Source organism: Carlito syrichta, unplaced genomic scaffold, assembly GCF_000164805.1.
Source record: "Carlito syrichta isolate Samal-C Ts95f unplaced genomic scaffold, Tarsius_syrichta-2.0.1 Scaffold94752, whole genome shotgun sequence".
In the NCBI taxonomy this organism is placed as follows: domain Eukaryota; kingdom Metazoa; phylum Chordata; class Mammalia; order Primates; family Tarsiidae; genus Carlito; species Carlito syrichta.
Genome location: NW_007038848.1, coordinates 20,523 through 37,842, shown reverse-complemented (window position 1 = coordinate 37,842; position 17,320 = coordinate 20,523). Strand labels below are relative to the sequence as shown.

Genomic DNA, 17,320 nt, shown 5'->3' with positions numbered 1-17,320 from the left:
CGCCGCGCGTGCCTCGGCCACGTCGGCGCCCAGGCCCACGGCGCCCAGCAGCGTGGCGCAGCTCAGCAGCGCGAGGTCGCAGCGCCGCCGCGCGCCGTGCCCCGCCCTCGCGGGGGGCGCGGCCTGCATCGGCTCCCACGGCGCGCGCGCCCCGGGGGAGGGCTCGGCGGGCAGAGGCACCGCGAGGTAGGACGGGGTCGAGTGGGGGGAGGGAGAGACGCTGCCGCCTTCGTCCGCCTCGGCGAACTCCTCTGGAAAAGGAGGGGGTGTCGCTCGCTGCGGGGCGCCCTGACCCCTGACCGCAGAGGCAAGGCCAGCCCCACTGCCCGCTCCGACGGCAGGGCCGCCAAGTCCCACCAAGTATTGCTCTCGAGTCTTCTGCCCCCAGAAGCGCCAAGGAAGGGTGCGCCTTGTCCCCGGGGAAAGCCCCCATGCCCAGGGCCCACTGTGCCCCTCTCCTCTCCCCCTTCGTGTTGGGTCCTGCTCCCCGTCCACCCGGGAATGTCCGCCCACTGCCTGCACATGCAGCCTCGCCCTCTTACCCATCTCATTGAGGCTGGCGAAGCCTGGAGCGATGGGTGTGTGCTTGGGGGATTTGCCCAGGTTGGGGGCGCTCGATGACCACTGTTTACTTCCTTCCCCCAGGGCCTTCAGCCTGCAGGGGCAGGAGAGGTGGGGGATCAGCCCTGCTGCCGCCAGGGGTCTGGGCGGGACACAGAGTGCAGAGGCACCCGCCGACGCCTCACCTCTCCTCTCCTCCCACCCGCTCCTTCTGTAGGGTGGAGCTGGGCCCCCACGTCCGGCCCTTCTTCTTGCCCACGGCCAGTTCTTCCTTCTTTGGGGGCCCACTGCGGCCCCATGTCCCACTGCCACCGCTGCTGCTTCCACTGTTGTTGCCGCCACCACAATCCACGGGCGTCACTGGGTCAAGAGAAGCCACTTGGTTACGCGGTGGTGGCTTCCAATCTCCCCTCCTCAGATCCAGCCTTTGCCTGGGGGTCCAAGGGATCTTTCTAACTCCAGTCATGACTCTTCCCTGCTATAAATCCTCGGATAGCTCCCCACTGCTGTCAGCACTGCTGCTGACCCTGAGTCCCTCCTAAGCTATTCCTGCCACTGTGTCAGCCCCCTCTGTCCCTCACAGCCGAACCCTTCCCCACTCATTCTGATTGGCTGCTTGCCCTCCAAGGCTCTGGGGAGTTAGCTACCCCAGGGAGTCAGCTGCTCTCTTTTCTGTTTCTACCACAAACTGCACATAACTGAATATTTGCTGCCACTGTGTGGGTATTTGTCTCTGCGCCCCTTGCTGGATTGACCTCAGGGTCTGGTACAAAGAGGATGCCCAGACAGAGGTGTGTAGGGGGCTGGGGGGGAGGGTGCAGGGGTGGGGGGGACGACAGAGTGGCACAGACTTGGGAGCCAGCCTTGCACCCTTCAACCTATCAGCAAATGCCAATGACAGGACTCTGCCATGCAGCCCCAACTTGGCCACCTCTCCCTTCGAAGTCCCCGCCCCAAGGTCAAGTCCCTGTCATTTCACTGGTCTCCCCAGCTTTATTTCTCACAGGAGCCCGAGGGAAACGGTCGATGTGGTCACATCACTGCCTGCTCACAGCCCTCTGGGGCTCCCCTGTTGGCGTTTAAAAGAACCCTTCCCAGCTCAGATTCCTGACCCTGGCTTTCAAAGCCATGCATGATCAGCCCCTGTGGACCCCCTGACCACAAAACCTACGCTCTCTCTCCATCCAATCCGCTCCAGCCAAGAGGGCTAACAAGCAGGCCACACCTGTTCTCACCTCCAGGCTTTGCCTTTGCTGTTCCCTCTGCCAGGGGCACTCTTCTCTCAAGTCTCGGCATGTCTCACTCCTTACCACGATGGTCCCTGCTCAGACCTCACCCCTCAGACGGCCTTCTAGATGTAAAATAGCAACCCTTGTGTGATGGCTAATTTTATGCGTCAACTTGACTGGGCTAAGGAATGCCTAGATAGCAGGTCAGACATTATTTCTGTAAGTGTTTCTGGAAGAGATGAGCATTTGAATCAGTAGGCTAAGTCAAGAAGTTGTCCTCACCAACGTGGGCAGGCATCATTCAAGCACTGAGGGTCCAACAAAAGGAAAAGGTGGAGGAAGGATGAGTCGGTTCTGAGTGAGCTCAGGCATCCCTTTCTCCTGGCCTTGGACACTGGATACCGGTGTGCCTGGTTCTCAGGCTTTTGGACTTGGACCAGAACTCCATCATCAGCTTTCCTGGACCTTTGGCTTGTAGACAGCAGATTGCTGGACTTCCCAGTCTCCATAATCACATGAGCCTGTCCCTCACAGTAAATCTCTATATTGAAATATAAGAGCTGGGCTTGGTGGCTCAGCCTGTAATCCCACGCTTTGGGAGGCTGAGGTGAGTGGATTGCCTGAGCCCGCGGGTTCGAGACCTGCCTGGGCAACTTGGCGAGACCTCATCTCTATGATAAATCAAAAAATTAGCCAGGCGTGGTAGCATGCGCCTGTAGTTCCAGCTACTTGGAAGGCTAAGGCGGAAGGATTGCTGGAGCCCAGCAGGTTGAGGCTGCAGTGGCCGGGAGTGGCCACTGCACTCCAGTCTGGGCGACAGAGTGAGACTCCAACTCAAAAAAAAAAAAAAAAAAAAATGCTATTTGGTTTCTCTGGAGAACCCAAACTGATTCATTGTCTTGTTTTTACTCTTTCCCCTGAATTCCTTTATAGCACTTATCACTACTGGAAATTATCCTGTTTACTCAGTTGTTCACTTATTTATTGCCTGTGTCCCCCAAGAAGAATGAGGAAAGGGGCCTTGTCTGTCTTGTTCCCTGCTGTTCCTCCAGCTTGGTTTCAGGTGTGCGCTCAAAGGTATTTGCTGACTGACTGGTCAGGGCCTTGGGGGCTACTCACGGCGAATGGCCCTCAGCCGAGGGATGATGCTGGGACTTGCAGGGGGGCTGGCCCCATCGGATCCTTTCCGCTTGTCCAGAGTTGGAGAGGCCTGGACTGTGATCTTATGCTCGAAGCCTGCAGAGAGGAAGAGAGATTTTCCTAAGCAAGTGGTTCCAAAGGTAACCAAGGGGAAGTTTCCTTTGTAACAGTAGAAAAGGAATGTTAGCATGGGAACACCACCATTTTTCATTCCTTAATGCAGTGGTTCTCAAAGTGTGGTCCCCAGATCAGCAGTATCACCACCAGCTAGAAACCTCTTAGACATGCAGATTCTTGGGTCCTTCCTGAATTAACAGCTCTGGAGGTAAGGCTTAGCAATTGAACTGTGGTCTAACAAGCACAAGATTGGGCCGTGGTGGCTCACTTTGGGAAGCTGAAGCAAGAGGATTACCTGAGCCCAAGAGTTCGAGACCAGCTCGAGCAACATAGCGACACCTCATTCCTACAATAAAGTAAAAAAAATTAGCTGGGAATGGTGCTGTGCGCCTATACTCCCAGCTACTTGGAAGGCTGAGGTGGAAGGTTCGCCTAGGCCCAGCGGGTTGAGGCTGTGGTAGCTGTGATTGTGCCACTGCACTCCAGCCTGGGTGACATAGTGAGGCTCTGACTCAAAAAAACAAAAACAAAAAACAAGCATGAGAACCATGATGAACCAAGGACCTAGGCCTGAGTGTCCAATATGGTGGCCATTAGGCACATGTGGCAACTGAACACTTGACATGTGGCTTATATAGCTGAGGAGCTGGAGCTTAACCTTTATTTAATTGCACTTAGAGTAATTTAAGTTTAATTTTAAAAACAGATAGTTTGGTTATTGGAAGCATTTAAGCATGTTTGGGACAACTTGGGCATGTATATCTACTTTCTCAACTCTAACTTTTTTTTTTGTTTTTTTAGTTAGAGTCTCAATACTTCACCCAGGCTGGAATGCAGTGGCATGCATGCTCATAGCCACCCCAGAGTCGACCTACTGGGCTCTGGCGATCCTTCCGTCTCAGCCTTCCAAGTAGCTGGAACTACAGGCGCGTGCTACCATGCCCAACTATATTTTGCCAAGTTGCCTGGGCTGGTCTTGAACCCGCAGTCTCAGGCAATCCACTCGCCTCGGCCTCCCAAAGTGCTGGGATTATAGGCTGAGCCACTGGGCCTGGCCTCAACTCTTTTATGAGATCTAAATACATGGCAATATATTTAGATCACAGGTGTGGTGCAGTGGTTCATGCCCATAATCCCAGCACTTTGGGAGGCCAAGGCAAGAGGACTGCTTGAGTCCAGGAGTTCTAGACCAGCCTGGTCAACACAGTGAGATCTTGTCTCTACAAATAAATAAATAAATAAATAAATAAATAAATAAATAAATAAAGCTAGCCAGGCATGATGGTGTGAGCCTGTATCTCAGCTACTTTGGTGGCTGAGGCAGAAGGATCACCTGAACTTAAGAGGTCAAGGTTGTAGTGAGCCATGATCATGCCACTGCATTTCAGCCTGAGTGACAAAATGAGACCACGACAAAGAAAAAAAAAAGGAAATCTAAATACAGATAAAATACTTTTGATGAAAATTTACTGCCCAGATTGAGATGTGCTGTAAATATAAAATACACACTGGATTTCAAAGATTTGGTGTGAAAAACAAAGTAAAAATATGTCAATTATAGTTATTTGGTATTGATTGCATGGACATATTGGACTAAATAAAAAATATTAAAGTTAGTGTCTTCTATTACTTTTTTTTTTTTTTTTTGAGAAAGCAGGATTTATTGAGAGGACAGAAAAGCTCCCACAGTGGGAGGGCATTTGAAGAGGTTGCCCCTCTTTTTACTTTTTAAATGTAGCTTACAAGAAAATTTAAAATTACACACATGACCTGCATTATATTTCTGTTGGCCAGTGCTATTCAAGGCACTGCTCTCTGGCTTGTAACATCAGAGTGAGACAACCAGACATTAAGGGCCTCCTGAAGGGTGAACACACGACCTGGAGAGCAGTCATGGCACACACACACAAAAAATATTGACCCTGAACCTGAATCTGATTAAGCCTTGAGATCTAGCTATTAGATTGAACCATGTGAAACTTGCATTTTAATAAGTCAAAATGGTCAAATATCAGCAACTTCATATGGTTTAAATCTAACAGTACTTCATAGAGAATTCAGGGGACAGGGGGACAGTGGGACATGGTAAATGACACCAGGGGGAAGCAAGCAGCAAAATCCAGACTGCAGAAAACTCCACAGGACAAATGATGTAGGTCCTCAACAAAGTATTAGTAAGGGCCAAAAGAGGCAGGTTAAAAGATATTTTAAAAATATTTGGCAGCCTGGGCAACATAGTGAGACCCTGTATCTACAAAAAATTAGCGGCCATTGCTTTACCAGACTCTGGTGTGGTCATGTGATCTTTGAGCTGTGGTATGTTTAGCCATGTTTCCTAAGCTCTGGTCCCCTCTCGTACCTTGGAAAGGTGAATCCTCTCTCTCACTCTCTTTCATTTTCTTTCTAAATAAATTATATTTTTAATCTAAAAAAAAATTAGTTGGATGTTGTGGCAGACACCCAGAGTCCAAACTATTTGAGAGTCTGAGGTGGAAGGATTGCCAGAGCTCAGGAGGTCCAGGCTACCGTACGCCATGATCGTGCCACTATACTCCAGCCTGGGCAACAGAATGAGACCCTGTCTAAAATCAAAAGAAGTTGGGAGATTAAAAGTTATTAAAAAGTTTACAAGTAAGTGACTGCCCTAAAAACCAAGATAGAGGTTCCTGTTAGGGAGTGGCCTGAGGCTGTCTTTGGAGGGCCATGTGGAAGCCAGCCGTGGTGGCTGTGAGGTTCTCTCTGCTCTCATGGCAGGTGACTAGAATAACTCATTTAGCTGTCCAGTTTTTTGGTCGTTTTCTACGTGTGTTATATTTAGCAAGGAAAAAGTTAAACGAGAAAAATAAGCGCTACACGCTGGGCGAGGACTGCTCCCGGCAGCCTCTGGGGGTGCCTGGGGTCGCGGGAGGTACCGGAGGGCAGGCTGATGTGGCTGCTGCCTTCGCGCAGCTTGAGCAGGCGGTTGCGCTTGAAGTTGCCCTTGCGTTTGCGGACCCTGGGCTTCTCCTGGCTCAGCTGGCACATGAGCAGGTGCAGCTCCCGCTCCACGATGTCCATCTCACGCTCGGCCAGTTCCTGCTCCCGCCGCCGCAGCTGCTCCTCCTGGAAGCGCTGCTCCTGCGCCGCCCGCAGCAGCTCCTCCTCGCGGCTCCGGAGCTCCTGGGGAGGAGACGCGGGGCTGGGGCAGGGGCGCAGCCGCTCTGCCCCCTGCAGGTGGGCCCAGGCGGCCGGGTCTGGCTGGCGCCTTGCACGAGGGCATCCTACTGCGGGGCACGCGGGGCTCACAATCCAACTCACACTCCACTAGCCAAGCTGGGTGCCAGGGCGGGGGACTAGTGTTAGCCCCCAAAAGGGCTAGCTTTTCTTTCCTCTTTTGTTTTTTCAACTCTCCAATCTGCAAAACTTCCAACATCCACAACAGCAGAGAACAGTGCACCCCCAGGCACCCACCATCCAGCTTCCAGTTATCTATACTTTGTGCATCTTGTTTCCCCAGCCTTTTCTCCTCACACTGCCTTCCCTTCTGCCACCGTATTTTAAGGCCAACCCCAGACACCATGCAGTATCACCTGTAAGTACTTCAGTACAGGGTGCCTTTTTCTTACTTATCCACCAACGGGAGGCTGTTTTTTCTTAAAATGCAAAAAGGGCTCCCTTGACCCTGCATGGACCCAAAGGCAGGTTCAGGGGAAGGGATTCTGAGCAGCCCAAGGCACAGGACTCAGGGATCTTGCTCTGTCTTCCCCACCTTGCCCCTGCCTTCACCTTCTCCTTGGTCCGAAGGTCATCAAACATGTGCTGAATTTCCAGCTTCCAGTCTTCCTGCAGTGAGTGGAAGGATTCCAGTGGCATCTGGAACAGGGCTGACTGTTCGATGACTTCAAGCTGCTTCAAGATGCTGCCGAAATCTGGCCGCCCATGGGGGTCTGGGTCCCAGCATTCTGGCGTGGGAGGGGAGAGGACAGTGGTGGGGGGGACATGGGTGTCAGTGGTCATGATCTGGGGAAACGGCCCACTCAGAGAAAAGCAGGGTTTCAGGGGACTGTGGACAAATGGCTTCTATGGAATTGGAGGGAAGACATTCAAAGCCAAGCTCCTGGCTGGTCTTTCACTCAGTGAAATGCTGAGAAAGAAACCCAGGGACCCACTCCCTACAGAGGACCTGGTGGTGGGCTCAAGGATCTGGGGAAACCCTAGGGCCAATGAATCCTAACAGATTGCCCCAAGAGCTCTGGGCCTGGCCAGAACAAGGGATTTGGGAGGGGGGGTAGATGGAAGCAACAGTGGGACAAGTTGTTTATAGTCCAGTGGGTCCCAGTCACTGCTCCCTCACTCCTGGGTCCACTGGTTGGATGGATGTGAAGGGGAGAGGTCTGGGCCCAGGGCCCCTGCCATTCTAAGCTGAGCCTACCCTTTCCACAGGGCCCCTGCTCACCCTCAAGTAGGCGGGCAAAGGGCTCGGGGCACGTGGAGGGGATGGGTAGCGTCAGCTTGTTCATAGCCACGCCATATGCCACAGCCAAGGCGTCGATTTCACGGTAGGGGACCTCACCCGTCAGCAGCTCCCAGAGCAGCACCCCGAAGCTGCAGGTAGGGGAGAGGGAGGGGTGATGCCACAGTCCACCCCAGTCCTTGCCTACACCCAGCCTGCCCTCAGCCCATGGCGGGTCACTCTCACTTCAGCATCCAGCCCCAGCCAGTGAAGCCACAAGAAACTGATCTGACCTCAATGGTTCCATTCTCAGATAGCTGGGATGGGATTGGCCCCCCGACATCCTTGGCTCTCTCTCTCCTCTCGCCCCTCACCTTCAGTGAGTCCCCAGTGCCTACTGGGTATATCCACCCTTCCTGGCCCCGACCTTTGATGACCCCTGCAGCTTCACCTCTAACCACCCTCAGCCCGTCCCAAGCCCAACTTCATCTTTCAGCCACACTGAACATTGAGCAAGCCATGTTCTTCCTAACCACTGGACTCTGCACATGCTGTTCCCTTCGTTGAGAACATCTTTCCCTTTGTGCGACGATTTGTCTTTCAAGTCTCAACTCAGATTGCCGCCTTGATTCCACAACTTCCAGAGCTAGAGACCCTACTCTATGTCTCCACAGAACACACAGCACTTACCCTTAAAAACGAATTAACACTACTTAACATTTACAAAGCACCTACTGCAAGCCAGGCACTGTGCTAGGCACTCTTGGTAACCCTCACAACAGCCCCATGAGGCAGAAGGTATTGGTACAACCCCCATTTTGCCCAGTGAGCAGGTGCAGGCTCAGAGAGGTTGGCTGCTTGTCCAAGGTCACACAATTAGTGAATGGTAGAGCCACAGTCGGATGCGGGTCTGCCTGAGGCTGACAGTGCTCTCGACAGCTAAGCAGTATTGCAGTGTGCATCCCTGTGCTGCAGTTTCTGCGAGTCTATCTTCCCCAGGAGACTGTACAGCCTCCTGGAGACTAGTCTCCATTTCGTATGGTGCCTAATTCCCCGCAACTACTCACACATTCATTTGATACATTAAGTGCCTACTGTGTGCCAGGCACCGTCCTGGGCACTGGAATGAGACACAAGCACTGCCTTCATGCAGCTGACAGTCTCCCTCCATGACAGCTGCCTGCACTAATTTTCCATCTTCCTTTGCAGCTAAGCACACTCATACAATTAGAGTTCTGGCTCATGGGATGTGGGAAGTTGTGTGGCGGGCAACTCACTTCCGGGAAGTATCCTTGAAAGGAAGAGGTACCTCCCCTTTTTACTGATACTCTGATCTACTTTATTTATTTATGTTTTTGAATCAGGGTCTCACTTTGTCATCCAGGCTGGAGTGCAGTGGCACAATCATGGCTCACTGCAGCCTCGACCTCCTGGGCTTAGGTGATCCTTCTGCCTCAGCCTTCCAAGTAGCTGGGACTACAGGCATGTGTCATCATACCCAGCTAATTTTATATTTACTTTAATTTTTAATTTTTATTTTTTGAGTAGGAGTCTCACTCTGTCACCTAGGCTGGAGTGCAGTGGCATGCTTACAGCCACCACAGTCTTGACCTGCTAGGTTCAGGTGACCCTTCTGCCTCAGCCTTCCAGGTAGATGGAACTACCACCATATCTGGCTAAGTTACTGATTTATTGTAGAATGAGGTCTTGCCAATTTGCCCAGACTGGTTTCGAATCCCTGAACTCAGGCAATCCTCTTGCTCCCGCCTCCCAAAGTGCTGGGATTACCGGTGCGAGCCACCACACCCAGCTTACTTTTTAAAAATTTTATTGTAGATACAAGGTCTTGCCAAGCTGCCTAGGCTGAACCCCTGGACTCAGGCAATTCTCTTGCCTCTGCCTCCCAGAGTGCTGGGATTACAGGTGTGAGCCACCATGCCCACTGATGAGATCCTATCTGTATCTCATCAATCTTTCATTCTAATCCAAGTGGCTAGGGAAGAGCAGAGCGGGTCACTTTTTTTGAGGTGGAGGTCTCTGTTGCCCAGGTTGGGATACAGTGGCATGATCACTGTTTACCACAGCCCTGACCTCCTGGGCTCAGGCGATCCTCATGCCTTAGGCTCCAAAGTAGCTGGGACTACAGGTACGTGCCACCATACCAGGCTAATTTTTTCATTTTTAATTTTTTTGGTAGAGATTAGGTCTTGCTATGTTGCCTAGGCTGGTCTCAAACTCCTGGGCTCAAGTGATCCTCTCACTTTAGCCTCCCAAAGTGCTGGAATTACAGGCATGAGCCACCTCACCCAGCCCCTTTCTTCTTTTCTCCTTCCTAATGGTTGGAATGTAGACATAAACGCTGGAGCTCAAGCAGTCATTTTGAATCATAAAGCAACGCTGAGAGTGGAGGCCATACAAGGTGGAGGAAAAAAACAGTGGTTTTCGGCCTGTTGTGGTAGCTCATGCCTGTAATCCCAGTACTTTGGAGGACTGTTTAAACCCAGCAGTATGAGACCAGCCTGGGCAACATAGTGAGACTTTGTTACCAAAAAAAAAAAAAAAAAAAGGGGAAGAGAAGAAAAGAAAAACAGCAGTTTCATCATGATCCTCCCACTTCTCCCATGTCCCCAGAAACCTACAGGGCTGTTGTTTTGTGGGTCATAATGGCTGGGGAGTGCTACTGGTGTCTGGGAGTCATGGATATGTAGCATCCTGAGAAGTATGGGACAATGCCACAAGGAGGGATTACCCTGTCCAGCATCCACAGCATCCCTGTAGAGGAACCCCAGCACAGCAGGAGCCTGCATCCCTGACATCAGGGGCACTGTCTCAGTCCAGGGCTCTATGTGAGAACAAAAGTTTGTTTTCACCTTGGGTTTTCTCTTCCTTGCAGTGGAAATACGGTTCCAGTAAATGTTTGTACCGTAAATGACATAAAGCCGCTGGGATTTCTCTAAAGGGCTGCTGCACTGCTCTAGGTTGAGCCGGAGACTTCCTGTCTGATTTGTCTCTGCTCCATACTCATTAATTTGCTACTTGGACAGTCTGCAGCCTCAGCTGGGGACTGATGGGAACAGTACATGGAGAGACCTAGATTTGGCTCCAACCAAGTATAAGGCCTTTGGGGGTGGCAACAGTATGTGGTCACTGGCTTTCTCCACCTAACAGCCTAGGAAGCTTTTAAAATGCTAAATCAGGTCTGGCATCTGTAATCACAGCACTTTAGGAGGCCAAGGTGGAAGATCACTTGAGTCCTGGAGTTTGAGACTAGCCTGGGTAACAGAGCAAGAACTCTACAAAATAAAAAAAAATTAGCTGGGTGTGGTGGTACATGCCTGTAGTCCCAGCTATTGGGAAGGCTGAGGCGGAAGGATGGTCTGAGCCCAGGCGGTTGAGGCTGAGGTGAACTGTGATCATGCCACTGCACTTCAACCTGGGCAGCAGGGTGAGACCCTGACTTAAAAAAAAAAAAAAAAGATCAGATCACTCATGAATGCCCCTAATGGCTTCCCACTTCACTCAAAATAAAACCTGAAGTCGCCGCCTCACCCTCAGGGCCTTCCAGCTTGCCCTCCCACATCACCTCCAACCTCTCCTTCTTGTCTGCTTGCTCCAGCCACATGGGGTTTATTGCTGTTTCTGGAAATACCACTCTTCCTCAACTTAGTGCCTCCTTTGTGATAGCTGCTCCCTCTGTCTGGGAAGCTTCTTCCCCCAAACTCTGCTGTGTGGCTGGCTCCTTTTTGTCATTCACAATTCAGTGGAAGTATCTTTTTTTTTGAGTTGGAGTCTCACTCTGTCACCCAGGCTGGAGTGGAGTGGCACACTCATGGCTACTCCAGAATCAACCTGCTGGGCTCAGGCAATCCTTTCGCTTCAAACTTCCAAGTAGCCAGAACTACAGGCGTGCGCTAGCTACCATGCCTGGCTAATTTTTGATGTATTGTAGAGACGAGGTCTCACCAAGTTGCCAGGGCCAGTCTCAAACCCACGGGCTCAGGCAATCCACTTGCCTCGGCCTCCCAAAGTGCTGGGATTACAAGTTGAACCACCAAGCCTGGCCGGAAGTATCATTTCTTAGAAAAGCCTTCCCAAAAGTAGCCATCCAGCCCTCACAGCACCTTCCTGTCAGCTTCCTGGCTCCTGCCACTCATACTTTTTCTGGTGAACTTATTATCTTTGAAGAATTACTTATTTTACAGTTTTCTTAACTTAAAAACAGCTTTTTTTCCCCTTCTAGTGTATTTATCTACTTACTATTCCTGAGGACAGGGTTCATGTCTATTTTTGCTCACTCTGTATCCCTAGCACCCAGTACAGCTGGATGAATGAATGAATGGTTGCCTCCAAAGGTCTCAATCTGTTGAACAACTGGGGTGGTGTCTGAGGGGCCACATCCTTTCTGTATCTCATAAATCTTTCTTTCTAATCCAGCTGGCTCTTCTGTAACCACCTGTGCTAGCAGAGCAGGTCATTGGTGCTTGTCTGGTGGCCTGACCTTGCCAGTAGGCCCTTTGGCAGACCCCAATGCTGTCTTCAGTGGAGACTGGTCCTTTCTCTGCCCTCTCCCTCCCTCCTTTCCTCTCTCCCTCCTTCCCTGAAGGCCATCCTGGCCACAACTTTCAGCACCTCCAGACATCACTGCTTTTGGAGAAGAGGGAGAGGCGGATGACCTCCGGCGCCATCCAGGCATAGGTCCCTGCGGCACTCATCTTGGTGGTCTTGTGCCACTCGCGGGCAAGGCCGAAGTCCGTGATCTTGAGCACCGTGTCTGCGAGGTTGTGGTTCTCGATGGCCTCCAGAATAAGGACTGTGGGGTAGGAAGAAAAGTGAGTCACCCCAGACCTGTGAGCTGCAGGGCCAAGCACCTGGGCCCGCTGCTCACTGGAATCATCCCCTCTCTTCTCTCACTGCCTTGAGGGAGCAGGGTACTTCCCCGGGCCCTCTGCCCTCCTGACTTCCACCTGAGCTCTGGGGAGCTCTATGCATGGTCAAAAACCAACAGCCAAGGTCTTGGAATCACCCTGGAAGTGGGAACCGCAAAACACAAGTAGAAGGGATGAACGTGGGTTTCCTTTTGTCTTTGCCATGCCTGTGGTCCACTGCAGTCATGGTCACAGTCCTATTCCTTCCTGTGTCCCCACTCTTTGCTACCTGACTCTGTAGCTCTTTCCACTAAAGAGGCAGAGTGTTTCTCCACCCCAACTCTGGGTTGGCTATGTGACTTGCCAAGAACGAGGCACATGTGACAGGGTGCCAGCTCCAAGCCTAGGCCTCACATGTCTGCCTGTCCTCCTGCCGTCACCGTGACAACATGCCTTGGATTGCTTGCTGGTCCATGGGAGACACTTGGAACAAAGCAGCTCCTGCTGCCCAGCCTAAACCAGCTTACTCTCCGCTGGCCTGCAGACATTAAGAGCAGGCATCAGCGAATGCTGTTTTAAGACACTGGTTTTGGGGGTGGCTTGTTATACAGAATTATCCTGACAAAATATGACTGCTACATGCCACGCACCTCAACTGGGTCCAGTTTGCTTGCTGCGTAGGACTATTATGAACTGCAATGATGACCAGGGCTAATGTTTGCACCGTGCAGCGCTCTCTACTTGATTGACTCACAAGCCACCCATCTTTATTAACAAGCCAGAGGAGGCTCAGAGAAGTCCCTTGGCCAAGATCACATGGCTAGAACCTGGTGGGACAAAGACTTGAAGTCATGTTGTCATCAGAGCCCAATCTCTTAACTGCTAAGACATTTTACTATCTCCCATCACACGGAGAAGCCCCAAGTGTACAGTGTGCTACCTGGGTTTGAATCCTGCCTCTGCCACTTCTTTTTTTTTTTTTTGGAGTCTCACTCTGTCACCCAGGCTGGATTGCAGTGGCACACTCACGGCCACCCCAGGGTCAACCTGCTGGGCTCAGGCAATCCTTCCGCCTCAGCCTTCCAAATAGCTGTAACTACAGGCACCTGCTATCGTGCCCGGAAAATTTTTTGATTTATTATAGAGATGAGGTCTCACAAAATTGCCCACGCTGGTCTCGAACTCACAGTTCAGGCAATCCTCTCACCTAGGCCTCCCAAAGTGTTGGGATTACAGGCTTGAGCCACCACGCTCTGCCACTTCTTAGCTACATAGTCTTAAACAATTTATTTTCTTCACACCAAAGTTTCTCTTCTAAATGGAGCTGGTAACAGTATTTGCCTTCCAGTGTTATAGTAAAGATTTACTGCCTGAAGCACAGTAGGTCCCTTAAAAGTGTTAGCTATCATTCTGAGTATTGCTATCATTGTTCTGGATTTCTCCACCTTTTACCATTCCTGGCCACAGCTCCAGTAGTAGTAGTAGTAGTAGTAGTAGTAGTAGTAGTAATAATAATGTAATTCTACTATCATGCCCATTTGGCAGATGAAGGAACAGAAGGCTAGGGAAAGTGGTAAATTATCCAAGGCAGTTGGTAATCTTATCTATCCTTTAAAGCCTGGCTTCAATGCCACTTCCTCCTGGAAGCCTCCTGTGGCTTTCCAGCCTGCAATTCCACCTCCCCAAGAGGTCCCCACCTGTTGTTTGTGTGGAAACCCTGTAGAAGAGGGAACAACACCTCATGGCTTTATGCTTTATTTTTGTATCTCTCATGCTGGGCCTAAATCAGTTCCCTTTCAAAATCTGCATCTGATCATCTCACTCCCTGCTTAAAACCCTCCAATAGTTTCCATGAATAAAATACCCAAAGTCCTCACCATGGCCCTCAAGTCCTATGTGACCAGGCCCCTACCTTTCTGATCTTATTTCCTCCCACCTCTGCCTTGGCCCCCACTGTTCTGGTCTCCTTGCTGCTCTCCAATGAGGCACGCTCTTGCCCACCCCCAGGACATTTGCCCTGCTGTTTCCCCTCCGGAGGTCTTTGCAAGGCCAGGTTCTCTCTTCAGGTCTCTGTTCACATGTTGCCTTCCCTGGCCACCCGATCTAAAGAGCGTCAGTCTTATTTCATTGAGAACCCCTGACACACTCTGAAATTTTGATATCCATCGACCTATCAATCATTTATGGCTGTTCTCTAGAATATGCGTTCCATAATGGGGTGGGGGAATCTTGCCTTGTTCACTTCTGTAACCCTGGAGCTGAGGACCAGAGCTGTGACCTGCCTAGTACACAGTAGGTGCTTAGAAATTATAGGTTGAGTGAACCAATGAATGAATGACACAGAAGAGGAGCTCTCTGGGGGCAGGATAAACGGGGAAGGCAGTGCTGTGGAGGCCTGTGCCCTCTGTCTCATGGAGCAGACCCACTGGCCCAGCAGGAAGCCCTGGCCTTCAGAGTCCCACTGGCCCTTTGTTCAGGGAGAACTGGCTACAAGAAACCGTGGTGTGGAGTGTGCTGTGCATCAGCAGGCGTGAAGGGGGGCTGAGAAGGAGCCCCAGCCTTCAAGAGGAGTGTGCTGGGCGGTCCTGCCTCCATTTGCCTGGCATTTCAGAGGAACTAGAGCATGAGCATCAGTTCCTCATTCCTGGCACAGGCCTTGGCAGGCCATGGGCAGCTGGAAGCTGTATCTGCTGCTATATGAAGGCAAGGCTTGGGAGGCAAGGGACACTCAGCCTCTCTCTTCTAGGTGTTTACAATTGTCGGTAGGGGCACAGCGACAAACATAAAAATAGTGGGTGGATTCAAACACATTTCAAGATGTAGAACTGACAGGAATCAGGAGTAGATGACATGTGAGCACTGAGGGCAAAGAGGGAACCCTCACACTTCCGGGCTTGGGTATGAATGAGGTGAGGGCAGAGAACACGCTGGCATCCTCCACGTTGATCCCTCTGGTTTAGCACATGATCTGACCTGGCAAATGCCAAATGAAAGAATGAAGAAATGGATGCAAAAATGAAAGGGACTAAGAAGGGGCAGAGCAAGAAAGGGAGAGCCGGGAAGGTAGGATTTCTCCCTGCTGTATCCCTAGGACAGGGTCTGGTACACAGCCCTCAGCACTCTGGAAATATCTGTGGAATGAATAAATAAAATTTCTAGTTTGTGAGTATCATCAGAGCATAAGCCATGGCTGCTTTGGTCCCTGGTGGGTACCTACTTAATAGGTACATAATATTTGCTGATGCCATAGAAGCATCTTGCTGTAGATATGAGTCCAGGGGAACCTTCCTGTCTATCGGGCCTCATTATTTATTTAACCAACCAATCAACATCTGAGAATCTGTCAGCTGCCTGGACACTTTTCTACAAGCCACATCCATTTACCTCCCTCAGCCAGCAGGACTAGAGGCCTCCAGGAAGTGGTTCTCAATTGGGGGCAATTCTGCCCTCCAGGGGACATTTGGCAATGTCTGGAGACATTTTTGGTTGTCAGAGCTGGGGGCAGGGGCAGGGAACACTAATGGTACCTGATGGGTGGAGGCCAAGGATGCTGCTAAGCAACCTACCACATACATGACAGCCCGCTGCAACGATGATCTGGCTTCAAATGTCTGTAGGGCTAGGTTGAGAAACCCTGACTCCTGGCAGGCTAAGTTCTTTTTGTCTCTGCCTGGTGAACTTCCCCATCATGACTGGATGGGGAGCACCATGAGGGCAGGCACTACAACTGTCCTATTCACAGCAGGGAATGCAGGTGCTCCAGGACAGTTATTGAGCAATTGTGACTGTTGCCTGGGAGGCAGCTAAATCCTTCAACCTTTCTGAGCTTCCCTTTCCTCCCTGCCTCATCTGGCCCTGAAGGTATACTGCGGCCCCTTCTTGCCCCAGGCAGTGTCATCTGGTCATCTGGTGTCCCTCATCCTGTCTCCCACCACCTAGGCTTGGCCTCGCAAGGCTCTGTGGAATGAAAGGAAGTTTTGGGGAGAGGACACCACTTACTGTTGATGGACTTGAGGTCCCGGTGGATGATGGGCACAGGGGCACCATTATGTAGGTAGTTCATGCCCCGGGCCACCTGCACAGCCCAGTTGACCAGCACGTGAGGGGGAACCCGGCGACCTGCCAGCACCCTGCTCAGGGCGCCCCCCCGGGCATACTCCATCACCAGGCAGAGGTGTGGGGGGTTGAGGCAGGCGCCCCTAAGGGCAATGATGTTGGGGTGCTTCAGAGCTCCGAAGAGCCGTGCCTCCTGGCGCACCTGCTCCGCTGTCACTGCCGGGTCCCGCTCAGGGTCCAGCCGGGCGGCCTTGACGGCCACCTCCTCGCCACGCCACAGGGCCCGATAGACCTTGCCAAAGCCCCCCACACCGATGATCTCCTCCAGCTGCAGCTCGTGGAAGGGGATCTCCCGGGGCAGCTGGAGGCCCGCGGGGGCAGTGGGGGCGCCGGGAGCCACGTAGTTGCTGGGGAAGACGCCCACGCGGCCGCTGGGCAGCTGCCCGGTCCACCAGCCCTCATCGCCGGACACGGCGCAGTCCTGGGAAAGCACCTGGACGCGGTCGCCCCTCCGCAGGGTCAGCTCCTCGTCGCCCGCCGCCTCGTAGTCGAACACCGCGGTCCAGACAGGCCCCGCGGGGCTCGAGCCCCACTCCGTGGCCGCCGCCCCCTCCTCCTCCTCCATGGGGGAGGGGCCGGGGGCTGCGGGAGGCCGCTTCACACAGGCTGCCCGCGGGATGCAGAGGGCGGGCCCCGGCGGCCAGGACGCAGGGCAGTCCCTGCGGGGTCTCGGGGGCTCCTGGGGGCCATGGCTGGGGGGCCCGCCGCAGGAGTGAGAAGAAGCCGCTTTCCAAGGGCTGGGCCGTCCTCTCTGATTCGCTCGGCCAGGCGGGGCGGGGTGGGAGTGGGCGGCAGGATCACCTGGCCCCCCCAAGTCAGGGCGCTAGGACGGCCTGGCGGCGCGGCTCGCGAATTCCCGC

General features: G+C 52.4%; 1 protein-coding gene across 1 annotated transcript in view; it reads right to left on the bottom strand.

Moving 5' to 3' along the window:
• MAP3K10 (mitogen-activated protein kinase kinase kinase 10) overlaps positions 1-17,243 on the bottom strand; it is an 18,973-nt gene extending 1,730 nt beyond the window's left edge. Inside the window, exons 1-9 of the mRNA XM_021714149.1 lie at positions 16,344-17,243; positions 12,109-12,289; positions 7,483-7,631; positions 6,813-6,988; positions 5,960-6,206; positions 2,910-3,026; positions 747-921; positions 543-655; positions 4-251 (exon numbers count right to left, since the gene is read on the bottom strand). Of these exons, the coding sequence (XP_021569824.1) occupies positions 4-251; positions 543-655; positions 747-921; positions 2,910-3,026; positions 5,960-6,206; positions 6,813-6,988; positions 7,483-7,631; positions 12,109-12,289; positions 16,344-17,025 (2,088 nt within the window). The 5' untranslated portion in view covers positions 17,026-17,243. The remainder of the gene's footprint in view (positions 1-3; positions 252-542; positions 656-746; positions 922-2,909; positions 3,027-5,959; positions 6,207-6,812; positions 6,989-7,482; positions 7,632-12,108; positions 12,290-16,343) is intronic.
• Between the last annotated feature and the right edge of the window lie 77 nt (positions 17,244-17,320).